Genomic DNA, 26,082 nt, shown 5'->3' with positions numbered 1-26,082 from the left:
TACACAAATACAAATTAAAAAATAAAGGCCAGGTGGTCAGCTTGATTTAAACAGACATAAAGGTTTTTCAAGCATTAGCAGCAAAAGCAGCAAAGTCAATGCGGGTTTTATTTTGAAGGCAATTTCCGGACGAACGTGTTGTTTTGTTAAAATCGTTTAATTGGCAAACTAAGTGGCGTTTTGAACTCACTCTGCTGCCTCACATCGAGGACACCTGGCTCTCTGCTGGTTGATTCATTTGCATTAACCTGACAACACAACAAATACACCTTTTTTACTTTATCCAGGTGCAAATAAGTTTGCACCAAATGTCATGGCATGTGGTGGAAGACGACAGCTCTCACTTCCAGGTATCAGTTTTATTTAGTGACTTTGCTAAATTAAATCCTACAATAGAACGTCATAATGTGTAGTATGGTTTACATGGTATTCATTTCATATAGTATTTGCATCAGTGGATTATCATTTGAATTACTAACATGTTTTACACATTATGTTTTTGGTGTCATTAAATGCATTGTTGCACTAAACATTCATATTTTTTCTCCAATTAGATCACAGGGATAATAGACATGTGCCCAACAATGTGGACCAGCTTGCTTTCAAATACATGGTGAGATAAATCATTTGGCCACATTTCATTACCATATTGAGAGTTCTCTGTCCCCTGAAAAAAAATAAAAATCACATGCATTTAACTGTTTTACTGCTTTGACATATACATGTGTATGGAGTAACCTCTGTTTTCTATCAGGAGCTGTGTAAAGTGGAGTCCAGCACCGATTCTGACTCGGAGATCAGTCCAAGGTGGTCGGATACCAGCACTATGGTATTGCTTTATTTCTGAAAGTGAACATTACACAAACAATAAGCACACATAGATAAGTGGCAGTGTAAATTTATTGTATGCATATATTTTAAATCGCTTGAAAGGAGATTGCACCCAGTCCCAAACTTGGGACTTTTTCCATTGGATCTCTATGAATTCTGTTTTAAAATGGCATCAAATTGAGTTCCTTTCCCAGAAACTGACTCCACATGCCCATTATCTTGGCACCAAACACACAACGTCCACAGTCTTGTCTTTTGAGATCTCAGTAAGTTCATACAATTTAAATTAAATCAAATAAAAATCACTGAATTCCTTGTTGAAAAGGGATGTGTGAGCAGTACACCAGAGAGGGGGACTTTTCGGCGGTCATTGCCGTTAACACACAAGCCTGCAGGAAGGCATGGCTGTTATTCTTTGGTAAGCATTCTCCTTTGTCTAATCTGCCCATTTCTGCTGCAAAAGCATACTGCTGTTCTATATTTTTATGAATGAATGCATGTGTGCTTGTGATTATAGTTTTTGGACCCCTACGATGGGAGCTCTGAGGATTCTGACCAGTCAAACATTGATGTGGGTGTCTCCAGCAGGAGAACAAGACAGAAGGGAAAAGGTGGAGGAGGAGGCTGTCGGTTCTCGGGTAGGAGCAGGAGATTTATCCTTCATCACCCTGCTTCTGTTGCCCCCAGAGAAGTGGCAAAAAATGGGATGAGAGAGCCTGTAACAGAGCAGCAGCAACATCTTTTGGACGTCAAGATGAAATGTGGGAGTGACTCCGAGCTGTTTGTCTGTGACATTATGCCCTCCCACAGTGACAGGGACGGTTGTAGAGATCTTAAAGAGGAAATGGCCAATGATTCAACAATGCACAGCCAAACCGTAGACGTAGAAATGCATTCCCAATTTGAAGATTCAGGTTTGCATGTTACAAGGCCCTCCACATCCCACACACCTGGACCTGTAACCCCAGTGGGAGGGAGTTCATCCCAGATGCTGGCTAGCTCCTCTGAGACATCCCCCTGCCCCTGTAACCTCAGATCGATTTACAAGAGAAAGCTGGGTTTCCCTGGAGCAGAAGTGATGGAGCTGGGGCAAAGAAAGAGGCAGTGTGTTGTCAACATGGATGACCAACAAAAAGAAAGGGACTCTGCATCTGAACCATGGTAAAGCCACCTAATCATGGACTGGACTGACAGATGGAAGTACTGCAGTCATTTTCAATGCCTTAAACTATTTAAGGTAGAATGAAAGACTATAAATAGTTACTTTGCAATGCACTTTGTTTTCTTATGTATAGATAAAACAGTGTAGAGACCTGAGGGTTAATATTTGTACCTCCAGTTATTGAGTTTCTCACATGTCACATAATGTACTGATTGTCTTTCAGCGGTTATGATTTTTGATGGAAGAATAAAGTCTCCAGTTGACCAAAGTACAACCTATGCACTGGTAATGAAGAAACTGATTTTTTTTTCCATCTGCCAATTAAAGAAAAAACTATGTTATAAAGAGGATTAAACATGATACTGTTTTTTTTTTTTCTATGTCCATGTAATGTAAAGTATATAGTTATAGTGAAGTTGGAGCACCTCATGATATGTGCCGGTCCGGGCTGTGTCCAAAGTGTCACCATGTCCAGAGGGAAGGAAATTATCTGGGGTCTGGGTTAAAACAAGAAATCTTTATCTCCTCTGCAAATTCTTATGAAAATCATTTGGTGCATTCTGTGATGCTGTCCACTATTTCAGTTTGCTGAACATAATTATACAGAGGAGTGTCTTTAACAATCAGAGATATTAAAATTAGAAGTTTCCTTTTTGTGTCCAGGAGGATTTAAAGAGATGTCATGTGTCATATCATTGAGGTACAACACAGAAGCAGTCAAATCTGGTTTGCATTTGCTCATACCCCATAGATTAAAACCCAGCACACAATTTCAATCATTATGAAAGACCACTCTGAAACCATTATTGCAGTTAATTCCATTCCAACAGGCTTTATTCAATCTAAAAACATAGTTTCCTTCATTAAAATCATCTTTTACTTTCAACGTTTCCTTCTCCACATTTCGTCTTCTCTTCATTAACCATCTGACATCATTCTCTCGACCTTCTTAGACACTTTCCCAAAACACTTAGTATGGCTACACGTTAATTACTGCTCAATGAATGTTGGCAACTACATTTTATATTGGAATGCAACAGGCTACAAACTACTTCTTAAATTGTGGTTAATAAGCAATAAATGTAAGTGATTATGTTTGGTTTAATAATCAAGACTCTCTGGTCTTCGGGAATGACCAAGGTTTCATCTACTCGGTGCAGAGGACAGCAACACCACGCTCATAGAAGCTATGGGGATCTTCCTTGGTCGCGATGTCAAAGTCAACAGTGAAGATGAGGTCGGACCTGGTGAAGTTCAGGTACACAGGGAGAGTCACCTGCAAGGGCAAGAAAAAAATAAAGTGATGAAACAGCCAAAATCATTATAAAAGCAGATTTTAACAGCAGCATTATATATTTTTTGTAATTGTCTGACTGTATAGATAACTTGTTAGAAAGATGAATAGTTTTATAATGTGTAAACATATCTTGTTCATACCATGTGTCTCTTCTCCGCGCTGCTGTGCTTGATCCAGCGGAGCTGAGTGAGAGGCAGCTCAGTGGAGATGGAGGTGGACAGAGACAGCTTGTTGTTGGCACAAGTAGCTCCCTGCAGAGTCAGACCTGAGAAAAACAGTGAGCATGTTCTACATTAGAACCCTTGAAACTACATTTTACAAATATATGTAAGATCACAAAGCTTATTTTGGTGACAATCAACTGGATTCACATTGTTGTGTAAGTATTTGACTAGGTTGCTACAGAAGTGTGACCCTGCTTGTCTGACCTTTGATGCCGAAGCTGCAGGCATCCAGTGCGGCGCCCTGGGCGGTGGTGACATTGACCTCCAGACACAGCTCTTCCAGAGACCAGCTGTTTGCCTGGGCCACATACTGGCGTGTAGCCGTAATGTAAGCCTCTGGCACAAATAGGCTGCCGAGGCACACATGGATGTTCTGGAGAAGAAGAGATAGGAGAAAAGAAAATTCCTGTAATGTGAGTGGCTCTGTCAATGTGTAATGAATCTAACGTACTATTTAGTTACAGGCTGTTTAATGCTGTACACAAACAGTTAACCAAAAAGTACCTTCAGTTCCTTTGCACCCCCACTGGCAGCACCCTGGGAGATCTGCTGCAGCTGTTTGATTCGCTCACTGAAGTCTGCCACCCACTGGATCACAGTCATGGCGGCTGGAACTGTGTACCGACACCAGCCACCAGGGAGGATGCCTGGGAAAAAAGAAAAACAGGTGTATACGAGTTATTTTGTCATAATATAATCTGTTCAAGGACATCTTGTTGGTCAAGACTGACAATGACAAACTTTTAAGTGTGTAGTGATTTTCCTATATTAATTTATCTGACTTCATACAAGTTAAAAATACATAAATAAAGAGTCAAAGTGTAGATTTACCTTTAACAAGGTCGCTGATGAGTGTGCGCAGATCGTTAGTCTGCTTCTTCTTGCCCTCGCACACTTGCACCACATCTGCCAGATCCTGACGGACCTCCTGCAACATCTTGCCACCCATCTTCACCTCACGCTCGAAGAACCGGAACAGTGGGTCCTAGTGTTTGTGTGTTTTGAGAAAGACATTAAATCAAATATAGAAGGGCGCGCAACGAAACAAAGGTGCATAAATATCTGCTTTTTTATCCAATTTAGCCTCATTACCTCATAAGTCTACATTAAGTCCTCATAAGTCTACATTAAGTCAAAGTAGAAGGACAACCCAATAACATGATGACTCCGGCCACGGCAGTCAAGGAGGCATAAAAAAACTGATCAACACAACAGAAATTGCCAAGGATGTTGTACAGCTTTTTGTACAGAGCACAATATTATGAGCCTTTCTCCTGAAGTCTGCTTACCAACCACCTTTCCTCATTTTTCTGGCATTACCTTGATGTTCTCCACTGTGCGTTTGAGTGGATTGACTGTTTGGGGCACGAGCTGCAGCCAGTTGCAGGCAGTGGTGTGGAGGATCCTCATCCAGGCTGGCTGGGCATCAGATGTGGCCGCAGTGGGCTCCTTTATCTCCGTCTCGTAGGCAAGGTCATCCTCATCCTCCAACATCTGCATTTTCAGCATCTTACCCATCATGTCAATGCCTGCGCAGCCGGGCGGAGGGAGGGAGCGAGTGAGTGAGGAGGGAGGTTGAAGACAAGGCCATGGTGGGAGGTAGGGGAGAAGAAATTAATAGTGGAACAAAGACACAAACAGCTTACCTTGAGGGTGTGTTAATAAAGGTTTGTTTTATCAAAGAAAGAGTTGTGCCAGACAGAAAGATAGACAAATAAGCAGTATATTGGGTAGGACAATAAACACAGAAGGCTTCAGGCAATATTTCCATCAAATGTAACATTCAACATAGTTCCCATTTTGTTAAGTTAACCGCATTCTTGACTGACTGGATCTGTAATATAAATGAAAATAATCAAGAGAAACTAAGGGGTAGGAATGGGGTTGAGGAAAGATGAGGAAGTGTGGCAGGTGATCTAAGGGGTGGATTCTTTGGCAGCCGGGATAGTGTAAATAAATCTGAAAAAGCAGGTAGGGAGGGGATGATTGAGGGGATGGGGAGGAGTGTGGTTGCTTTAAATCTTAATCTGAGGTGGTGTGAGGGGTATATTTCAGCAAAGCGACATGATGGCTGTGAAATACAGCTGCTGGAGGGTCAGGACACACACAACCTTCCTTTGGGCAGAGCACCTCTTAAAGTATGATGGCTATGACCACAGCTAGGCTACAACTACACAGACTATGATATACAAGACTGATACTAGGGGCTACTTGTTATACCACAGAAAACTAACTGGTGAAGTGAAATCATGAGAAGATGAGGAATTAATAAAAGGGAGCTCCCTTAACATATTCTTTGCCACCACATACACAGTATTCTGCCCAAAGCAGACGGAAAATATAAGATCTTGACCACTCGTTGCAATGAGACACCCTGTCAAAATAAAAGTAAAGACACTAGAATAGAGAGAGAGAAGGTTAATGAAATGGCCTGTGAGAGGATGGAATCTGAATGAATTGATTGAGTAAGAAGAATCAGGATGTGTTGTGGTCCAGTTACTGTGACAGAACAACAGAGTACAGATGACGAAGATGATCGGCTGTGGCGTACCCTGAGTGGTCAGCAACACCTTCTCCGCATTGCTGGGCAACCCGAGCCATGATGGAGTCTGAGTGTCGGGAAGCATCTCTACCCAGTGAATGAACTCCTCACGCCTGTGACAAATCAAAATAATATTTTAAACAGGTTGAGGGTCATCAAGTAAACATCCTTTCGATATCAATAAACCAAAGTAATTTTAAGAAAAGTCACTACTTACCGAATGCCGTCGGGCATTTTGATGTCCTTGTGCCCGTCAACCTTGAGAGCCAGCTTGAACTCACTGTCGAAACTTCTCTTGGTGAAGATGCGATCCAGGAAGGTGTTGAGCAGACGCTGGTCGAACTCATTGTCAATGCGGCCTCCATAGATGGATTGGGCCATCAGGGTTTTCAGAGCCGCCCAGGGGATCTTGTCTGGTGCAATGTTTTGACGACCCTGTGTGTGTGTGTGTGTGTGTGTGTGTGTGTGTGTGTGTGTGTGTGTGTGTGTGTGTGTGTGTGTGTGTGTGTGTGTGTGTGTGTGTGGGCAGAGGCAAAGTGTTACAAAGTTGTCGTATTTTTAACACACTGTAAAAACTCAAATACTCAAGTTATTTATCTGTTTTACTGTTTAAACCCTATAAATGTATGTGTTGTTAATATAAGTTTATATTGGCAACACATGATTCTTATGCAGACACATTTAAAACACTTTATATGAATTCCAAGAATGATCTCTAACCTTAGCAGTGTCATCCAGCCAGGTGTCAACGGTGTCGCAGGCAGAGCGGAGGTCAGACTCTCCAAACTCGTACTTCTTGGACCAGCCCAGTGGTGCATAGCGCAGACGTTCCTGGATGACTGCATGGAACCAAGCCAGCAGGAAGTAGAGACGAGCACGCTCGTTGGGAGCCTGGAGAAACATGGGGGGGAGTCATTAAGACAGCAATATGGAGGACGTGTGCAAACAGCATTGAAGGTAATGATTAAGCTTTTGGTGGAAAAGTGTGTGTTTATGCATTGGTGTATTTAGTGACCTTGCACATGCGAGCCACAGGAATGCTGCTGAAGGTTCTCAGCATGTTGGCCTTGACACCAGGAGGAGGCTCAAACACAAAGATACGACCGGCACGAAGCAGATTCACCGGAACCTGGAGAGAAATCACAGTAATGAGATTTTAGGGGTGAAAGAGAAAAGGAACTCTGGGGCTAGAAGTGATCATTTACTCACAGCTTCATTACAAAGATGAAATGTCGTTAATATTTTTTATGAGCCATGTGGTTTACCTTGGGGTTGATCTCCATTGTCAGGAAAAGCCTGAAGCTGGCATGAGGCTGCATGGAGTGGAGCTTCTTTTCCAGCTGCATCAGCCATCCGGGGGCCAAGTGGACATTCTCCAACATCACCCACCTGCAGGACGAAAACAGTCAGGATACCACGACAACAAAAGAAAGTGTACCCACAAAGAAAACAAACTACCCACCTGCCAGACTTGACAGCAGTGTTGATGTCTCTGTCTGCCTTATTGAAGCCCTCAGCCGAACCTGTGGACAGTGTAAGAACACAAACATTTACCAACGATATCCTAACTAAACTTTTCCAGATCTTATTTATGTGTCAATACTTATTCCCTACTTACCAATAGAGATGGAGGTGATTTGTTTGTTCTCCTCAGCAGCCAGATCTCTGACCAGGCCGCTGGCATCATAACCTGGTACTGAACACATCAGCACAGGAGTGCTGGGCTTCACCTACAGACACAAGAGACAGAAAGTCAGTCAGAAAATTCAACAACACTGACAATGGCAAACGTCTATAGAGGGAAAATGATTAAAGAAATATTGGTATCTACTTCGCTATCCACAATATGAGCCAGGTCAAGCGGCTGCTCAATGATGTTCATGAAGGTCTCTCCTAGGACCTTTGAGACAAAAATGTGCGACATAGCCAGCAGACGGTCGGGGCGGAAGGCCTGAATCAGCAACAGCTGGTGCACTGCCTGGCCAATGGGAGCTGAACAGGCAATGGTGTAGAGGGAAGAGCAGAATATACACATTTAATAAATAATTAAATCAATACCTGCTTTGCGTTAATGTTCATGCATTATATGGAAAATATGACAAAATCTATATACACTCACTGGACTGCTTCTCCTCCGACCACAGATAAGGAACAGCCAGATCTGGAGTGTTGCTCTCAAGCCACATGAAGAATTGCTGAATTAACAAAAAAGCAATAATGATCAATGAGACAGTATGTATAGAAAGTATTAACAGGTATGCTTATAAATACATGTTTGTTCACATGCAGCTTCTGTTTTATTACTCACCTCATCAGCCTCAACCTTCTCCACCAAGTCGCTGAATGCCGGCAGGCGGCTGAGGCGAACCATGGCCTCACTCTGTTCACTGGTGAGACCCTTCACTTTGGGCAGCGACATGCCAGTCAGAACAATCTCCTTACCACGAAGGTAGTGCTGGAACTCTACATCATATGAGGGCTCACTGGAAATAGATGGATAGAAATCATTAAGATTTATGTTGTCTGATATTACTGAGAAACCTTGTTTTATGCGATACTACCAGTGGTCGCACATTAGTGTAATAGAGGTATTTTACCTGGTAATGCCTTTAATGCTGATCTTAGCCAGCAGCATGGCAAAAGTGATGTGGTCCAGGTGCAGCATACCTCTTGCTGCTCTGTTGAACACCACCTAAATAAAAAAACAAAAAAAACATATGAGCAAATTATGTTTATGACAATCATACTACCAAAGAAAAGGAGTCTCTTGTTTTCATAATGCTTGTTTCAAACCTGGAAGAGGTCCTTAGTGATGACATCGAGTCTCTGTGTGTGATCAGTGATGCCTTTGAGGTTGGGATTCTCATACAGAACCGTGTGGTAAGTATCCAGGAAAAAGTGAAGGGAGTACTGGTACAGGAAGTGCATCTGGAGAAAGATACAAAAAAAGATTGGTTTATTGAATGGTTGTTTGGCTAGTATGCAATTTTTAGGCAGCATAGCTTAGTGTGCATGTGTGTTTAATGTTGGATTAAGACATTAAAAAAGACTATAGCCCAAAAACACTAAACAAGAAGGAGTGAGTAAAAAAGCAAAGAAGACGTGTTCAGACCTGGTTGAGAGACTCCATGGTGAAGTAGATGCTGCTGCAGGCAGAGGACAGAGTGAGGTATTGCTGTGACACGGCCTCCACTTCTGCCATGACGATATCCGTTTCCTCCACCTTCCTGGTCACCTCAGCTGCCTCCTTCTTCAAGTTCTCCAGCGTGGTGATGATGGTGTCATCGTCAAGGATGCGGCCTTTAACCTCATTGAGGGCCTGCAGCAGGGATTTCTCCAGCTGACGCAGACGCAGTTGGAACTCACCTATAAAAAAGGACAGAAGGTCAGTTGTTGATTTGCTTTATCATTTCACTGAACTCTTCATCTTGCATCCCCATCAGTGTTCATCATCCTTATCATCCCCAGCTGTGCCCTCATTATGTTAGCACATGTTCTGTCTCACCCTGCAGTTTGAGGAGGTCGGAGCGTTTCTCATCCACATCAGGCCTCTCAGCCTTCAGGACCTCGTTGAGACACTGGCTCTGAAGGCTGCTGCGTGTCACGGTGAAGTTGACAAATGTAACACGAGAACACAAGTCTGGTGCGAACTCGACCTGCGTACACAAGAAACACCATACAACAAAGATTAACTTCCTTGTAGAATCACAAGGCAGAAGCTCCATTTCAGACAAAAGCAATTTTTCTTCATGATGGACGTAGTTAATTGATTTATACTTATTAACATTAGTTAAATACCACCTTATTATCTCACATTTTCCGTAGTTAAAACCTAAGGGATGAATCTACATACCGTTGGGTCTCTTGTTGAAAGGAAGATGACAAACGAAGGTGACAGATCGATGTCCTGGTCTCCCAGGGTGATGAGGACACGTCCTCCAGTCCTGCGCACCTCTCTGTTCAGCACCGGGTTTAGGATAGGGTCGTAACTTTCTACATCCTTAAAAGGGCAAAAAAAATTAAAAAAATTCTATAAATAAACAAATCCTTGATGAATACATAGGCCTTGTAAGTGACAACTAAATGTTGGCACTGCGAAGTAGACGTTCATACCTGGACCAACAGTGGGTTGCCGAAACGCAAGGCACTCTCCAGGTTCTTCCTGAAGGCATCATCCAGGAAACTGGTTCTGGTGATCTTGCGTTCTTTGTACTCATTCATTATGAACTCTGTTGCTTGGCCTGATGGATCGATGATCAGCGGGTACCTAGAAAGGGGAATGGTATAGAATAGATCAACATGTGAAGTTAAATCAACTCAAGAATAATTAACTTCAGGAATGCTTAATTTTTCCCGAAACAGAATTAAAACCTAAAAACATTGCAAGAAGAAGAGAGATACTGACCTGTTGAACCTCTTGAGCATGATGGCGTTCTCAGTGCAGAGGTCATCAGCTGGGAGGGAGTTGGCTTGCCAGCGCAGCCTCTCGTCAGCGTTGGACAGGTACTCAGTTCTGGCAATATCAGTACGGAACTGGAGGGGGAAGTACACCATTAGGATTTTAGGTCCTAAACATATGTGAGTCTTTAGACATGTTTGTAATGGCTATAACTTGGTATTTCTGCTTATATGATCATGACATGTTTTGGACATTCCTGTCCAATAGGTAGATGTGTTTAGGTGTACATTTGATGTCTTTAAGTTCCCACACACATATTGGTAATGTGAGTGAGGCTATGATTTGTAGGTGTGATGGTCAAAAATGGCTTTGTATATCGGGTTTTAACTACCTGAATGTTGGCCTGCTGCAGGTGGTGGGACCAAGTCGTGAACAGGTTCTGCCTCATCTGTTGTTCAAAGTAGCCGGCATAGGTAATGAAAGCTGCAGAGAGCAGACAGTCTCCAGCGATGGTGGACATCTGGTTCTTGAAGGTCTCACTGGTCTTCTCCCAGCGGTCCCTTTCTGCTGACAGACTCTTCAGCAGGGCTGTGCTGCGATTCACCTGGGAGGAGAAAGCACAAGTTCAGTGATGCAAGATACTTTAGTTTAAACTGGATAAAAAGAGAGAGATGGTTTGATGTCCAGTTACCTTAGCCTCGACAGCAGCAAGGTCAGCCTTGATGGCCTGGGCCTCCGAGATAAGGACGGCATACTCCTCCTTGTAGCGAGCAATGCTAGCCTCCAGGTCTCTGATCATCTGCTCCACCTCTTCTGCCTTTGTCTTGTTGTCGGTGGCGTCATCCTCAAGCTTCTGCAGTTCATTACGCAGAGGCTCCACTCGCTTCAGCATGTCGGCATAATTGAGCTAGGGGAGTGGCAGAACATGGTATACATTAAAGGAGTACTCTTTTTAAATTATCGTGTTCATTTTTATATTGTTGAGCCTTCCCTACCTGAGCAATCGCCCATTTCACCATAGGTCCACAGGCCAGAGACGCCCTATTGACTTGGTCATAGTTGTAGCTTGGGTTTGACATGTAGTTCTTCTTCATCTTCTCACGGATGGAGTCACTGGATAAAACATAAACAGTCCAAGAAGTTAGAATATAGCAGCACTTCACACAGTCAAATACTTCAATGTAAAAATGTGGAATGATGATCATGAATCACAGGAAATGAAATAGTGCACAGGATCATTAAAGTTTCGTTTGGGTTGCAATTTCTTTCATCTTCACTGTGAGAAGTGCAAAATCATGACACCAACCACTAAAACAAGGATAGTGGTTGTTGTGACCATCAGCTCATTTCTGCTTCATCAAAATCAAACTCTGATCACAGGTGCCATTGATTAATATACTGATTCAAACAATTAGTGCTTCCATTAAAGACTAGACAGACGTTCTGACACCGGTACCTCATTTCTTCAGAGGAAAAGTTGACTATGCTGCTGATGAAATTGTCCCTGATAATAACTTGTCTTATTTTTTTCCAGTCATTGGTCTCCTCGCCCAGCAAAAGGCAGATAGACTCCAGGGCCAGCTTGACTGCAGCCGGAGGATTGGTCATAGCCCGCACTTCTACTAGGTGATGCCGCTTAATAGAACTCACCGCTAGTTAGGTGGAAAGAGGAATGTTTTGAAAGAAATAAGTAGTAAAGAAGTTAAAAAGTAAGAGAAAGGTAGAGACAGAGAGGGAGAGAGCTTTAGTGAACAATTGTAGAATACATTCTTTCTTATTTCACCTGATCTCCTCAGCTTCGAAGTTAACAATAGTGGGGATGAAGTTCTCCCTCATGATGATGGAACGGATCTGCTTCCAGTCAGTCGTGCTCTCTCCCAGGAGTAGACAGATAGACTCAAGGGCCAGCTTCACGGCCGCTGGTGGATTGGCCATGGAACGCACCTCCACCAGGTGCTGCTTCTTAATGGACTTAACAGCTATCAACATCAGGTGAACAAGGATGTGGATTATGGAAAGGGAGGGGCAGTGATGAAGGGAGGATGCAGGTAAAGATCAAGTAAGTGATCATTTGATGACATTGTATTTCAGTGCTGCAGGAATGAGTCCTAAAACATGGAAATAAGTTTGCACCTTGTCTCAAAGTCCAAGGGTTTTGACAATTTAAAAAAAGGAAAGGGTTGCTTACGTTGCTGATGTAGTTAGTTTTTAACCTAACTTTAACTTTTTTAAACTGGCAATTGCATTTACACTTTAAAAAACATAAAAGTAGTGATGACGTGTGGAGATTATCTTGCTTGACAAAATGTGTAAGTATTTTAAGCTTCAGTTTGCCACAAAGCTTATTTTCTGCAATAATCAGAAATCCAATAGAAAAATCTAAAAATGTTTTTTTTAGTCGAGGGAATAAGGGCAATTATCTTCTGTTTAATTTTTTCGCCTACAAAAATAAGTTATGTTATCAAGCTCAAAAATTCGTTCAATAACAAATCAAATGCACCATAAAGACAGCTGTGAGTAAATATCCCACTGTACCATTCTGAGCCTCAATGACAGCAGGCTCCACTTGGTCCAAGTCCTCTTTGACACTCAGTTGCTTGTCCTTGATCTTTTCCTGCTGCTTGTACACAGATTCCTGGATCTCCTGGCTCATCACCTGGAATCACAATAGTAACAGAATAGTTTAGTTTAATAAAATTAAAATGAGCAAGTCTACATGGATCAATGTACAACAAGTACAAAAAAAAAAAAAGACATTACCAAGGGGTTAAGTTTGTCTCAAAAAGATAACAAAATTACTGTATTGTCATTTTTTTCTTTCTTCTTCTTTAAGCAAGATAAGAGTTAAAATGAATTACTGTGTACCTTTTTCTTTTCTGCCTCCTGCTGGTCTTTGACCATCTTCTTCAGCTTGTCATTGGCAGCAGCGTTCTTTGCCTCCAACTCTTGGCTCTTGATTCTCAGGTCACGACGAAGCTCCTCCACCTTGATGAGGAGGAACACGTACAATCACAAAGTCAGACAAAAGCAAGCAGACAAAAAACACACCATACCGTTTGTTTTTTAGAGACCCAACTCTTGTCAGGTTTTCAAAAATAGGTCACATAAATTTGGCAGATTAAATGTATTCTAATTTACTTTACCTGATCTACAGTCTCCTTGATCTTGCGGAGACCAACGTTGAGGTGCATCTGCTGCTCCTCCAACTCGCTGCGCTTCTCGTTGAACAGGTTGGCATACTGGTTGATGAAGTCCAGGTAGTGGCGAGGAGTGATGGCCACCGTGTGGCCACCTCGCTTAGCCAGACGGTTGTTAGCCTGTGTACAAAGCAACAACAAATTAAGTATCCCACGCAATCACCTCATTCACCACAACTGCAAACTTGGACAAATCCCTACCTGGTGAAGTGTTGTGTGTACAAACACACAGCCATTGACAATAGCCTCGCGGTGAGATGGTGGCTGGGGCAGTTTGTCGTAGACGATGGGCATGTAGTCTGGCACCTTGTAGTTTGGTTTTTCCAGATCCATCTTGCTGGTGAACTCCTTACCAACCTGATAAAGGGCCTCTGTGGACCAGTCTCCAAACCAGTTCAGCACACACCTTATTAAAAGAAAAAGTTTAGTTTAGTCAGTAAGCTAAAAAAAACAGCATGTTGTAAATTTTAACATTGTAATGCTGGTATTGATTATTAATAGTTAGTGTTCAGCATGTGTCTCTGTACCTGTTGAAGAGGGCAGGAGATGTGGCAGCTCTGTCCTTCAGGCCCTCTGATGAAGGGTTCATGGTGAAAACAACATGGAGGTTCCTGATAACCTGGCTAGTGAACCATTTATACAGTTCCTCGTGTGTGTCGAGCATCAGGCCTTCTTTCTGAGCTCCCTCCTTACACTGAGTCATCAAAGTGGCATACTCGTCTCCCTCGAACAGCCCAGGAACCTAAAAAGATCAGGCAACATTAACATATCAGGAACCAGAAAATTAGGTGTGCACAACCCAAATTGATATTTTATTAGAAATAGTCTTTTCATCGATCAGGATGGCAGCAAGTTACCTCTCCGTTGGCCAGCAGTGTGTTCATTCTCTCAAGGAAACCAGAATCCAATACGTTGGATTCATCCATGATGAAGGCAATCTTCTCGTTCTTGCAACCGGAGCGACGCAGCACTGTACGCAGGTCCTCATCAAAGTCCTCTCCAGTGTATTTCCTGTGTACCTGAAAACACAAACACAAACATTTAATTAAATACGGACAGGAAGATATTTTAGTCATATCACTACAATTGCCAGTGTTGTACCAACCTTGATCTGGTATACACTGAGTCCGTTCATCCAGGCTACGAAGCGAGACAGAGTAGTCTTTCCTGCTCCACTCACACCGATCAACAGGAGATGTCCTTGAGGCTGACGGAAGATTCTGGAGGAGATACAATTTGAAAATGAATAATAGGGCTGTTAAATCTGGCCAAGAATTACGTTAAAATTTTCCTTCTAAAAACCCTCACATAGGTTCGAACTATCAGATATCTATTTTTGCCCAATACATCCATGACACTGCATCCTAACTGGCAGTTATGACCTTTTGTTGGACGCCCTGTTTCTATAAATTTCTGTTGCTCGCTTTGAAAGCACTGCAATAAGCTATGAATGGCTGATTCGTAAAGATGGTGGCCATAGTGCTACTTTTTTAATTCACAGTCTAATATACATTTTCCTATTCAAATGTTTGTTGATCCCCTTCTCCAACACAATTATTTCAGACCAGTATATTTCTATACTAACATCAGTTTAGAAGTCAGTCACTTCAGAGGCTGTTACTCACCGGTCAATTCTGAGGACGTGGTCCAGCACCTCATTGAAGAGTACCAGAGGGACGTCCAGCTCCTCTTCATAGAAGACCTTCAGACGGGCCTTCACATAGTCCCTCAGCTCCTCCTGCTCCACTGGGATGTAGTCCTGCATCCACAAAGGATTAACTCAGTTAAAATTGAAATCTAACTGCTTAAGACTCAACGTCAGTTCTCAAAATTTCAGCATCATTACCAAGGCAGGAATATCACAGCATAGTCAATCAGTTTCTGGTTTACCTTGGAGAGCCAGTTGCTGTAGAGGATAGGCCTGTTGAGACCCTTCTCCTTATCAATGTTGGGGAAGTGTTTGAGAGCAACCACATCAATGTTTTCATCTGTCCACCTTCTCTCTTCATCATCGACCAGCCTGGAAAAAGGTTAAAGATGTGACACATAATCTCCAAAATTAGCAAATTATCATTCTTTAAATAATTGTGCATTTTTTAGGTGGCACTTCAGATCAAACAAATGTACTGTGCTTCCTTTAAAACACTATCAGAATAAATAAGAATTTCCAAATCTCCAGCCTCTTAGAAACGCTCACTCACCTATCCTGGAAGAGACGGAGAGCTTCATGGGCCCAGATGCGGATGAGCCCCTCCACAGGCAGAGTCTCAAGTGGCCGCAGGGCCTCGAAGATACCTCTCACCCAGCGGGTCATCTCTCTGGGAGAGTAGATGTAGTGAGGTTGGGTGTCCTGGGTGAAACGCTCCTGATAGGGAAAAAAAGGATAGAACAAAGATGTGCAAAAATAAAAGTTATAATGTGAATAAAAGTAATGAAAGGTGATCAATAAAACATGTGTCTGATATTTTGTTTGTACACTAGTTTTCCTATGACACTATATGTATTTCTTATAGTTATTTAGTGATGTCCTTTACCTGAGACATGGTGTAGAATTCCACCATAGCAGCAGTAAGAGGTTCAGCATATGTACGCAGAGAGGGGATGAGGCGCAGCATGGCACGGTTGAAGGTTCCATAAATCTGGGTTAGAGAGGCTGGGCCTGGATAGTCCACGTAAACCACAGGAACGTGACGCAGGAACCTGGAGACAGAACAGCGCAACATGACCTCTGTTAGGACTTTTCATATGCAGTGTTACTTTTCATAAGACTCTTTCACTTTTTCTGTTAATAACGGTATCAATTATATTATTGTTCTAATCAGTCTGGGTGCTGCACCTGTGTGTGAGAGGCTTTCTGCCAGGGTCGGTGGGAGGATTACAGGCTCCAACAAACTGGATCCTCTCCAATTTGACCCAGGTCTGGTCTGAGGTGCGGTAGAAACCTCCATGTTCCACCATCTGTAAAGAAAAAACACCGCTTGTGAGCCTCTAACATACAAGAAGAGTTACCTCATTTTATGCTGCAATGATTTAAGTTTGCACACCTGGTTGTTGCTGCAAAATACAACAAGGGAAAATAAAATTGCATTTCGTAAACAAAGACTCATACCTGTCTGATGAAAGAGATGACTCTCTGTGTGCCGTACTTGTCCATGTCTGGAAGATTGATCTCATCACAGAACAACACCAGCCACTTGCCCAGCTGGACAGGGGCGAGGACCACGCCGTTGGGGGTACGACGGTACTCACAGTAATGATCAAAGGTCTTCAGCAGCAGCTCTGGGGTGGTGGCACTGGAGAAGTTCAGACCCACAACCTGGCAGAGAGTAGGAGGAACATTTGGAAATGAAAAAATATGACCCTAATTTTCAAGCCAAGATACATAAATATAATTATTTTAAAAAGGTATTTATCAGATTTCTGGTAAGATAAACAGTGACGTAAAAGCATTACATCTCATTATTATTACTGATTACATCAGTTTCATCACTTCCTCACTGATTTTAAAGATTTATTTTAAATTTTTATCCAGTCTCTCACCTCCATATCAGGCAGGGCTCTGAGGGCACTGAACAGAGTCATAGTCTTTCCGGAGCCGGGAGGTCCACACAGCACCAGTGGTTTGTGCTCTGCCAGCCATGTGTAGAGCAGAGCCTCGTGGCGAACAGTGTCCAGAGTGGGAACCACAACATCAGGGGACGCCACTTTGTGGGTCTCTACCTCAATCTGGGGCACCTTGCCCTGCCAGGATTGCCATTCTCCTGAGATGCACACCTGCACAATACAAAGAATACATGGCAATGGTCTTTCTGAAATTACAAGACTGCTGTAGTTTTGGTTTGCTTTCAGTGACTTGCAGGTACAAAGAAACAAACATTTTCTCAAGAAAACATATGTGTTAACAGTAAGAGGCTCTACCTCATAGTCAATGATGGGGACATTGGGAGCAGAGGGGAGGGGTACAGTGGTGATGCGACGGATATATTCTCCGAGTTCAGCCCTCATCTTCAGTCGCCCGTCACCAGAGAAGGACCACAGCACAGCGTAGACCAGATACCTCTGGAGAGAGACAATAGGACAAAATGTATCAGCTTTAAGAAAATGTTTATGTTTTTACATTGATTCAGTTGATATAACAACAATAAGACAGGTATGCTTTCTTCAGTTATATGGAGAGCAGAAAGCAGAATTACCTGCATGTATCTCTCCAACTGATCAATGGGCATGGGGAAGTCAGGATGGTTGTTGTTGTAGAGCGCCACATTACGGCAGGCCTGGTGCAGCATTGAGAACAGGGAACCCAAGCAGCGCAGGCGGGTGAAGTCCATGATGTGCTCCAGCTTGGAGGCATGCTCTAAGGCCTTGATCACCAGGCCTGTCGAGGTGAAGTAAGGCTGCAGGACAGCTGCAGAATCACGCTGAATCTGTGTAGAACATGCAACAGGACATTAGTAAAGAAGAAATGTCATGAAATATTCTCATTGAATGATCTGCTGCCAGTTTCCTTTCTTAAGAGGTCTTGTTGTCAGTTTTTACCTGCAACATTGGTGATGCAGTCTCCTCCTCGTCTTCTGTGCCCTTCCTCTGGCGCTGAGCTTCATCCTCTCCCTCGTCCAATGGGATGCTGCGAATACGAGCCAAGAAGCGGTTGAAGATCATGTCGGTGCTGAGGACATCCTCACTGAACCAGACCATACCACAGCGAGACACAGTGGCCAGGGTGGCATACTTCAGGTCCTGTACTTCAAACATTACACGCACCTGGAGAGGGAATAATTCCAGGTCAATACAGGATGCTTTCACCAGTTTAGACCATAAAAACAGAAAAAAGACATATATATATAAGACTATATCTAAAGAGATGTGCTCTTACATTTGGTGGCAAGCTGAGACGCTCTCCGTTGGGCAGGGTGAGCAGCTTGTTGTCATCCAGGACTGAGTTGAGATTTTCAACCCATTCAGGGTCAACATCACCATCGAAGATGATCCACTGACGCTTTTGCAGTTCACCTCGAACATTGTCAATGATTCTGAAATTGAAGGAAAAAATATTTTACACCACAGTTTAGAAACAAAAAGTCCTATTTAGCAAGATAAAGATGAGCTGAGTTGATTAAAATCTTTCACAATGAAATGTGTAACAGAACTCACTTTCTGAGGATGTGTGTGAACAAGCCATCGGTCCATTCACGGGTGTTGGGGTCCAGGGTTCCATACAGGTGGTCCTTGCTGATGGCCTTGGGGTCAATGATGTGGGCTACGCCCTCAACACCCTCCAGCCTTTCCAGGGCCTTGAGCAGCACCCTCCATGCCATGGTCTTACCACTACCAGAGGGTCCCACCATCATCAAACCATGGTTGATCTGTGTGATCTGGAACAGCTGGAGCACCTGGAATGGGATGAATAGTAAAGTTTAAGAAAATTAGAGTAACAACTTACTATGCAAGCATCTTGAATACTGTGCTGTAATGCAGGGATCTGACCCTAGCACTGTTGGGGACTTGTGTCTATAGAAGATTGCAGGATTGTATAACTTATTATTTACGTGCACATTCAAAAAGATACAAGTCAACTAAATTTAGCTACATACCTTCTCCACCCACATGCTGCCCACATCGTCACCATCTCCATAAGTGAGGTACATCTCCGCGCAGACTTTCTTCAGCTCCTCCCTCAGAGCAGTCATCTCTCCACGCATGTACTGGACTCCAGGGAAGACATCTGACAGCAGGCTGAACAGAAGAGGGATGTCTTCTGCAACCAGCTTGGGCACCATGGTCTCACACACACTCTGGATCAGGATCTATGGTAGCAAGACAGACTGAGTGAAAGAACCATTTCTCGCTGGATTTTAAAAAACATATTTGCCACAGCTGGCAAAATTCCATTATATAAAGAATATAAAATGTCACTTCAAGTCCTACAATGTGTTATATCTATACCTCCTGTTCGGGAAGGTTCTCAGCGATGTCATTCTCATCAACCACCTCTCCGCGCTCTAGCTTCTCCCTTTTGATCCTCTGGATGCGCTCACGCTTGACATTTCCAGCGCTGATTAGCACGCTCTTGAGAGCTCGGAGGCCAAAATCGTAATGACTCTGGGATGACAGCTGCTCATCACACAGCCTGAAATAATGATAATAATAATAATAATTATAATGACATTATTTAAAGAGCACCTTTTAAAATTGCAACACAATAAAAACATAAAAGCAAATAAGAGATTATAGGATAAATTCAGAGAGGGAAGACCTCTTGATTCTCTCAATCTATGTTAATTTTCTGAAACAGTACATACTTGAAGAAGGGCACAATCTTCTTGGCGAGGATCTCAGCTGTGCGGAAACCTTGAGAGTAGAGCATGACCTGTGCGATGAGCTGGCGGTCAGGCTTTGTCATGGCCAAACTGCGGAACAGCTTCTTCAGATTGTCAGGCAGGTTGGATCGGCCAGCGTAGCCAGGGTTCATGGTGATGAAGATGGCCATGTCTGGACTCACCCTCACCTGCTTGTTAAGGAGCTCTGTCATGACTGGCACACCTGAGGGGTGACAGATATGTACTTATTAACAATGCAGTTCTCATGTCAAATTTAACAAATGGCGACACACTGCTTTGCTGTCCCAATCTGAATTTTTTTATTTGAGTATTAAGAGAGCAATTTTATTGAATCACCTTTCTTGGCAATAAGTGATCATAATACTTAATGTAATCTGGACATTCTCTTTAAAAGGACAGACTCCTTTCATATCATAACACCCGAGTTTCTACGTATTTTATACGTACTCCTGTCTCTGTTGGGGTTGCTGTGCTCCCTCAAGGCCACCTGGATGTACTGGACCTGCTGGGAGACGGCAGAAAGCATTCTCTCCTCCAGACGATTGAACTCGTCGAAGCAGCCCCATGCTCCCACCTGGCACAGACCCACAAAGATTCGACCCATGGCCTAAAAAAGAAGATTGTCAACAAGAGATTTGTTAAGTTAGATGAACAATATCATAAATGGCAAAATCCTTAAACTTACACGTTCTGCAAATGGTTCACTGATCTCTCAATGTGTGTTGTTGTTGAGTTGTCTATCAAAAAAAGCCTAAGAATGAAGAAAATGGGTGCGGTTATGTACCTGGAAATCAAATGTCTCATCACAGTTGAAGACCAGGACAAAGCGGCCAAGCTGGTGACCAAGAGCTTTCACTGACTCAGTCTTTCCTGTGCCAGCAGGACCTAGATGGAGGACAAACACAATGAAGTTTATTATTTTTGAATATCTTGAATACATATATCTAGATTTATTTAGGGTACAAAATATCTTCCATACCAAATGGTGACCCTCCAAGGCGGGCCTCCAGAGCCTGAGTCATGGTGAGATAGCAGCGATCTGTGAGAGGGGTCTGGACGAGCTTGTCCTGAACACCCAAGTACTCAAAGCCATAGTTGAACTTGGCATTGGCCATCTGAATAGACAGCTGTTGCAGGACATCTGTCTGCTTGGGGTCGAAATAGAAGCGCATCTGGCTGAGCCACTCAAAGGACTTGGGGTTGTCGATCTTGTTTTTGATCAGACTCCTCGTCACATCACGTTGGTGCACCAGCTCGGTGATCTGAGATAGAGCAGAAGAGGGATTTTCAGACACACTTTTCATTTGACAACATTCTTCTAAAAATGTTATTAAAGAGAATGGCCTCTAACCAGGTGCTCAAGTTTCCTCCTGCGGAGTGGAGGCTGCTCCATCAGTACGGTGTCAGCCAACACGTTGAGGGTGGCCTGCACATTTGACAGCACTCCCTCCATGAGATTAATATCCCCACCACCAGAGATGGTGGTCAAGGCATACTCAATGTTCTCAGACCAGGCGATCTGAGTGGACAGGACCACCAGCTGGGCCTGTAAAGAGAGGAAACAAATCAAGTGAAATTCTGTTAACACGTTGCCTGATTTCCATTATGTTGAATAACTGTGTGTAGAATAAATGCTCTCAATACCAACCTGGTAACTATCAATCCAGGTGATGTACTGGCTCAGGTCAACGGCTGTGCCCTTGTTGAAGGACGTGACCTCTGTGACGGACTCAGCTAACAGCTTGGCCAGCGTCACCCTCATCTCCTTCTCCACCATCGTCAGCCACTCATTGATCTTGGGGTGATCTATGATGGAGACCGGTGTCTTGTAGAGAATCTCCTCACCCTCACGGGAGGAGATTCCCAGCACCACAGTGCTGTCTTCGTTGAGCAGGATGCTAGAAACACCAGCAAACATTTTCTTGAAGTGCTTCTGCAGTTTGGCCACATTTTTGCTGTTTCCGATGATTTCAAGCAGGTCCTCGTCTCCCACAAAGTAGAACCTGGAAAAAAGTCAGATAAATCAGTTAAGATTGGTTAATAAATGAATGTATGAATAAGTGAAAGTGATTCCAAATATTTAACATAACCGTGAAAGTCTACGTTTTGTGTTTAAATTTGCACGTTTAAAACAATGCACAGTATCTTCTTCCCCCATCATTGTCCTACCTGGGGAATGAAGATCTCTCTCTCTCCAGGTATTCTCCGAGGGCTTTCTGGATCTTTCCCAGAAGGTCAGCCAGTCGCTCCAGTGACCTCTGCACTCCCTGTATGTTCAGCACATCCATCACTAAAGGAGACTTTGATACCTTCTTCATCAGTGCCAAGAACTCTGTGCTGATGCTGTGGGTAAAAACAGAGACATATTAGTCAATTCTAGCTGAAATAAGTAATGATGTTTTTTGTTAAAATAAATGTAGTTAATTTACCTCTGGAATCTTTGGGTTTCCACAGGGAGCAGATGTTTGATGTCAGCACTGCCGGTGAAGATGCCTTCCAGATAGACCCAACGACGCTGGACGTCAATCCAAACGTCGAACAGTGCCATGATGCGATTCAGCTTGTCCTCCCAGCTCAGGGCATCTTCTTCAAACACCTGGGTGGCAAAAAGTAGAAGAGCATGATGTTGATGCAGTTCAAAAAAACTTATATATTTGTAAAATCTTAAACTACTGTCTGAATGTGATAGTAAAGTATTTCTGTTTACCTTGTAGTATGGAGACAACTTCATGGCAGACACGCTGTTGATATGCTCTTTGACCTTGTTGAAGAGGTCATCCCAGCCTCTAATCAGACGACACTTGTTCTGGTAGTTCACCAGGTCGAGCTCATACGAGTTCCACACTTCACGGATCTGAGGACCAAAAACCATAAAATGATCATGAGCACGGATTACAAACCAGAGCAATATATAATCATAGATTTAAAAAGAAATACTGCCAGTTGCCCCCTATGAGCATCACAGCTATATCTCTTCAAGGCCCTCTCTCTTCACCTGTTTGAGGAACTCCTCCAAAGCCATCTCTCCTTGGGCTACCAGGAGCACATCCTTCACCACCATCTCATTCTTCTGCAGATCCACATCCCAGACCTGTCCCAGGGTCAGCTCTGACGGGACCCAGTTTACATGCAAACGCTTCATCAGCTGCTTCCAGTGGCGGTCCTTCAGAGCCTCTGATTTCAGCTCAATCACCAACATGTTGACCTGGTGAGAAAAGGAATAAGTAGAGAATTTAATAACAAATTTTTAGGTTTTTTTGCAAGTCAAAATGTGTGGTTTGCAGGAAAAAAATATCTGCCTGACCTTCAGGTATCCTTTAAGCAGCCTCTGGACAAACTCGTAGGATGCATACTGTCTCAGTCTGGCTTGGAAGTTCTTCAGCTGGTTCAGAAGACCATCCAGGCTCTGACGAAGCTACAAACACAAAACACCAAAAAAAGAATAGTTATAAATTTAGAATTTTGCAAATAAACAGTAAAGATTAAATGATCTGAACCATTATTGTGGATTTGTTACCTTACGAGGCTGTACAGACACCCAAGGCTGCTCTTTCATCTGATCGATCTGCTCCCAGACCTTTGACAGCTCAGACCAGACTTCCTTCAGGTCATGCAGCTCCTCTAGTGCCACCTACATGTTGCCACAAAGAAAGAAACAAACCAAAATAAAAGATTAGGCTGCCTGTTACTTTGTCTTTGATTGTTGTTTTTAAAATGCTTTTATATGAATATTTTTTCTGGCATTACCTGCACCCTCTCTTCACTGCCACTGAGCAGACCCGTATCAGTGAGCTCCAGGGCTTCTTTGGCTCGGGCGCACTTCTCCCTCTCAACCTTCAGACGGCCAAAGTTGCCCTCGTAGATCGTCAGAGACTGAAGAGCCTCCTCTGGACGCAGGTTACCCTGATGAAACACATCAGTTAGACATAAAAACACCAGATCATGCTGTATAAAAAGATTTGATGAATTATTTCAGTCACAACAGCAACTGCTTTAACAGCTATGGTTTGTACGGAAAGTACACATAGGGGTGACTGCACTGTATAATGTATTTAAAATTGAATTAGATGATCTAATAGCTCTTACAGCAACTGGTTTGGTCTTCTCCCAGTCATTGAGCAAGTCAGTAGTGCGGTTTTCCACAGCTTTGTCTTCCTGGACAATCTTCAGCTGCAGGTTGGCCACCTGCTGCTGGATAGCGGTATCCTTGCGCTTCATAATGTCACTGAAGGCACCCCATTCACCTTCGATGTTGTCGATGTAGAGCCAAGATGGAGGGAACTGGAATCTCTGCTTCTCCAGCAAACGTTGTCCATTACGGAACAACTACAAGAAAAGTAGGGATAAATTTGATCAGATCTGATCTTACAGCATGCAGTGATATAAAAAAAAAAAAAAAAAAAAAAAAAAGGAACGGACACTAAATGTTTTAGAGTACTTACGTCCACATTTTTCTCAAACTGTTTGATCTTGCGCTTCAAGGTCTGGACATATGTTATGAAGTTGACAGCATCTGAGGTGCTAGCTGTGTCCACAGAATGTTGCTCCAGTTCTTGACGGGACTTTTGAGGAAACAGAAAAATAAAGTTGATGAGAAAAAAAGTATATTTCAGAGAATAATCATCCATGCAGTGTCTCTAGGAAATCTATGTTACTAAACTGGTCAAAAGACATTTCATATACATATTGTGCATTACCTTGGAGATCTGGGAATGGAAGTCCTGCATGTTCTGGCCAAGCATCTGGCCAAACTTGCTGAGCACCTCTTTGTGCCAGGAGTCGTACTTCAAGTTCACCTTGGACTGAACCTGTTGGCACGCACAAAAAAAAAGAAACATTGAATAAAAAGCCAATTGACATACATAATGATTCTCTATGTGACAATACAAAAGAATATTGCATTATAATGAAACAAATTGGCACAATAAGGGGGTTTATGTAAAATATTATGATTCCCTTAAAATCTAAGTTAAATGTCTCATTAACATTTGCTAAGAGATTGTATTGCAAGAACTTTAAAATGAAGCATCTATAAACTGTCAATCATTATTACCTTGCCATAGTCGATGACCGCAGGTCCAAACTCCTTCCGTGTCTCTGCGTTGTCAAAGGTTCCACGTGCTTTGCGGATCTGGACCAGCAAGGCTTGCCACTTGGTGAGGTCTTCACCCAGACGATTGTAGATGTTCTCAGCCTGCATGTCCCACAAGCACTGGTACTGCAGCCACACCTGGACGGAGGTGGCAAAGAAAAGAGATGCTTAATCACAAACTAATGTACATGACAGTGTTTATTACTCACATTTATAATATTAAAGACATAGAGAAGACAGTAAACTGGTATACAAGGAAGGAAACAGTTATTTGGCATTTTGATTCTTTAAAGCTGTTCCTCCAACAAAGTAACCAACTATCAGAAGTTAACCTTAAATATGATAACACACTGTAAAGGTCTCTTACCTTGACATACTGCTCCACCTCATTGACAATGTCTTCAACTGCATTGTAGGCCTCCTCTAAGCCTGCAGGGCCATCTGGCATCCTGGTCAGGGCATTTCTGTAGAACTTCTCCTCCTCTGACAGTTCGTAGTGGACTCCCACCTGCAGGGAAGCAGAAGTGCAATAAGATTCATATGTCCTTCCATATATCATATTTGACCTAAAAAATATATAATTTATTCTATGTTTGCTAGATACTTTGTTCTAAGTGGCTTGGCTATTTTATGTTTACATACCACAGACAATTAGGCATGCATTCCTATCATGGCTTTCTGCATTAGGAATCACAGCCCAACTACTCAAACCATATAAACATCCCTACCTGGTATCTCTGGCTCTGAATCCTGGGAAGAGAAAGGATAACCATCTTCCAGGAAAACATCTCCTGGTAGAGCTTGTAGCGGCAGTCTTCAATCGGTGGGTTCAGGTAGATCACCTGGTTAGTAATCCTCAGCTCGTGGACAACATTCTGGGAAAAGAAAAGAACAGAATTGTTTGTTATAAAAGTCCAGGAATCCAAGGTTTCCCAAGATTTTAAAAGAAATATATAATCATTAAAGCTAAACATGGCATAAGGCAACATAGTCACTACAG

At 42.9% G+C, this 26,082-nt stretch overlaps 2 protein-coding genes across 2 annotated transcripts in view; one reads left to right on the top strand and one right to left on the bottom strand.

The window, feature by feature from the left end:
- The first annotated feature begins 92 nt into the window (after positions 1 to 92).
- Positions 93 to 2,337, top strand: LOC129103924 (uncharacterized). Its single transcript, XM_054614564.1, has 5 exons — positions 93 to 350; positions 555 to 613; positions 755 to 829; positions 1,157 to 1,249; positions 1,349 to 2,337. The coding sequence occupies exons 1-5, from the start codon at positions 314 to 316 to the stop codon at positions 1,994 to 1,996; spliced, it is 912 nt and encodes a 303-aa protein (XP_054470539.1). The 5' UTR covers positions 93 to 313; the 3' UTR covers positions 1,997 to 2,337.
- A 465-nt stretch (positions 2,338 to 2,802) lies between these two features.
- The window catches only part of dync1h1 (dynein, cytoplasmic 1, heavy chain 1), a 29,677-nt gene continuing 6,397 nt past the window's right edge, over positions 2,803 to 26,082 (bottom strand). Inside the window, exons 12-78 of the mRNA XM_054614445.1 lie at positions 25,811 to 25,957; positions 25,450 to 25,590; positions 25,044 to 25,220; positions 24,688 to 24,798; positions 24,433 to 24,552; positions 24,077 to 24,316; positions 23,738 to 23,893; positions 23,508 to 23,621; positions 23,295 to 23,405; positions 22,986 to 23,195; positions 22,698 to 22,844; positions 22,420 to 22,586; positions 22,160 to 22,333; positions 21,639 to 21,993; positions 21,342 to 21,536; positions 20,970 to 21,252; positions 20,775 to 20,875; positions 20,438 to 20,597; positions 19,952 to 20,192; positions 19,596 to 19,779; positions 19,244 to 19,456; positions 18,804 to 19,042; positions 18,526 to 18,682; positions 18,189 to 18,413; positions 17,846 to 18,076; positions 17,571 to 17,711; positions 17,193 to 17,426; positions 16,762 to 16,968; positions 16,489 to 16,610; positions 16,187 to 16,352; positions 15,854 to 16,017; positions 15,543 to 15,672; positions 15,278 to 15,411; positions 14,758 to 14,872; positions 14,510 to 14,671; positions 14,180 to 14,394; positions 13,854 to 14,058; positions 13,599 to 13,772; positions 13,321 to 13,440; positions 12,991 to 13,111; positions 12,239 to 12,434; positions 11,451 to 11,568; positions 11,147 to 11,362; positions 10,847 to 11,059; positions 10,462 to 10,589; positions 10,170 to 10,323; positions 9,910 to 10,056; positions 9,562 to 9,712; positions 9,169 to 9,422; positions 8,850 to 8,984; positions 8,654 to 8,748; positions 8,365 to 8,539; positions 8,176 to 8,251; positions 7,888 to 8,048; positions 7,675 to 7,786; positions 7,519 to 7,579; positions 7,322 to 7,445; positions 7,072 to 7,185; positions 6,777 to 6,947; positions 6,274 to 6,491; positions 6,066 to 6,169; positions 4,835 to 5,043; positions 4,346 to 4,499; positions 4,019 to 4,161; positions 3,719 to 3,887; positions 3,431 to 3,555; positions 2,803 to 3,269 (exon numbers count right to left, since the gene is read on the bottom strand). Coding sequence (XP_054470420.1) covers positions 3,141 to 3,269; positions 3,431 to 3,555; positions 3,719 to 3,887; positions 4,019 to 4,161; positions 4,346 to 4,499; positions 4,835 to 5,043; positions 6,066 to 6,169; positions 6,274 to 6,491; positions 6,777 to 6,947; positions 7,072 to 7,185; positions 7,322 to 7,445; positions 7,519 to 7,579; positions 7,675 to 7,786; positions 7,888 to 8,048; positions 8,176 to 8,251; positions 8,365 to 8,539; positions 8,654 to 8,748; positions 8,850 to 8,984; positions 9,169 to 9,422; positions 9,562 to 9,712; positions 9,910 to 10,056; positions 10,170 to 10,323; positions 10,462 to 10,589; positions 10,847 to 11,059; positions 11,147 to 11,362; positions 11,451 to 11,568; positions 12,239 to 12,434; positions 12,991 to 13,111; positions 13,321 to 13,440; positions 13,599 to 13,772; positions 13,854 to 14,058; positions 14,180 to 14,394; positions 14,510 to 14,671; positions 14,758 to 14,872; positions 15,278 to 15,411; positions 15,543 to 15,672; positions 15,854 to 16,017; positions 16,187 to 16,352; positions 16,489 to 16,610; positions 16,762 to 16,968; positions 17,193 to 17,426; positions 17,571 to 17,711; positions 17,846 to 18,076; positions 18,189 to 18,413; positions 18,526 to 18,682; positions 18,804 to 19,042; positions 19,244 to 19,456; positions 19,596 to 19,779; positions 19,952 to 20,192; positions 20,438 to 20,597; positions 20,775 to 20,875; positions 20,970 to 21,252; positions 21,342 to 21,536; positions 21,639 to 21,993; positions 22,160 to 22,333; positions 22,420 to 22,586; positions 22,698 to 22,844; positions 22,986 to 23,195; positions 23,295 to 23,405; positions 23,508 to 23,621; positions 23,738 to 23,893; positions 24,077 to 24,316; positions 24,433 to 24,552; positions 24,688 to 24,798; positions 25,044 to 25,220; positions 25,450 to 25,590; positions 25,811 to 25,957 — 11,061 coding nt within the window. The 3' untranslated portion in view covers positions 2,803 to 3,140. The remainder of the gene's footprint in view (positions 3,270 to 3,430; positions 3,556 to 3,718; positions 3,888 to 4,018; positions 4,162 to 4,345; positions 4,500 to 4,834; positions 5,044 to 6,065; positions 6,170 to 6,273; positions 6,492 to 6,776; positions 6,948 to 7,071; positions 7,186 to 7,321; positions 7,446 to 7,518; positions 7,580 to 7,674; positions 7,787 to 7,887; positions 8,049 to 8,175; positions 8,252 to 8,364; positions 8,540 to 8,653; positions 8,749 to 8,849; positions 8,985 to 9,168; positions 9,423 to 9,561; positions 9,713 to 9,909; positions 10,057 to 10,169; positions 10,324 to 10,461; positions 10,590 to 10,846; positions 11,060 to 11,146; positions 11,363 to 11,450; positions 11,569 to 12,238; positions 12,435 to 12,990; positions 13,112 to 13,320; positions 13,441 to 13,598; positions 13,773 to 13,853; positions 14,059 to 14,179; positions 14,395 to 14,509; positions 14,672 to 14,757; positions 14,873 to 15,277; positions 15,412 to 15,542; positions 15,673 to 15,853; positions 16,018 to 16,186; positions 16,353 to 16,488; positions 16,611 to 16,761; positions 16,969 to 17,192; positions 17,427 to 17,570; positions 17,712 to 17,845; positions 18,077 to 18,188; positions 18,414 to 18,525; positions 18,683 to 18,803; positions 19,043 to 19,243; positions 19,457 to 19,595; positions 19,780 to 19,951; positions 20,193 to 20,437; positions 20,598 to 20,774; positions 20,876 to 20,969; positions 21,253 to 21,341; positions 21,537 to 21,638; positions 21,994 to 22,159; positions 22,334 to 22,419; positions 22,587 to 22,697; positions 22,845 to 22,985; positions 23,196 to 23,294; positions 23,406 to 23,507; positions 23,622 to 23,737; positions 23,894 to 24,076; positions 24,317 to 24,432; positions 24,553 to 24,687; positions 24,799 to 25,043; positions 25,221 to 25,449; positions 25,591 to 25,810; positions 25,958 to 26,082) is intronic.

The sequence above is a fragment of the Anoplopoma fimbria genome, chromosome 15 (assembly GCF_027596085.1).
Source record: "Anoplopoma fimbria isolate UVic2021 breed Golden Eagle Sablefish chromosome 15, Afim_UVic_2022, whole genome shotgun sequence".
Classification (NCBI taxonomy): Eukaryota; Metazoa; Chordata; class Actinopteri; order Perciformes; family Anoplopomatidae; genus Anoplopoma; species Anoplopoma fimbria.
Note: the sequence above shows the minus strand (reverse complement) of the source record. Positions and strands in the feature narration are given on the sequence as shown.

What these genes read in the sequence shown, in the direction of transcription:
- LOC129103924 (XM_054614564.1), top strand. Translation starts at nt 314, where the DNA reads ATGGCATGTGGTGGAAGACGACAGCTCTCACTTCCAG. An exon ending in ACGACAGCTCTCACTTCCAG is followed by an intron (nt 351 to 554) that starts GTATCAGTTTTA and finishes TTCTCCAATTAG; the next exon opens with ATCACAGGGATAATAGACAT. An exon ending in GGCATGGCTGTTATTCTTTG is followed by an intron (nt 1,250 to 1,348) that starts GTAAGCATTCTC and finishes TTGTGATTATAG; the next exon opens with TTTTTGGACCCCTACGATGG.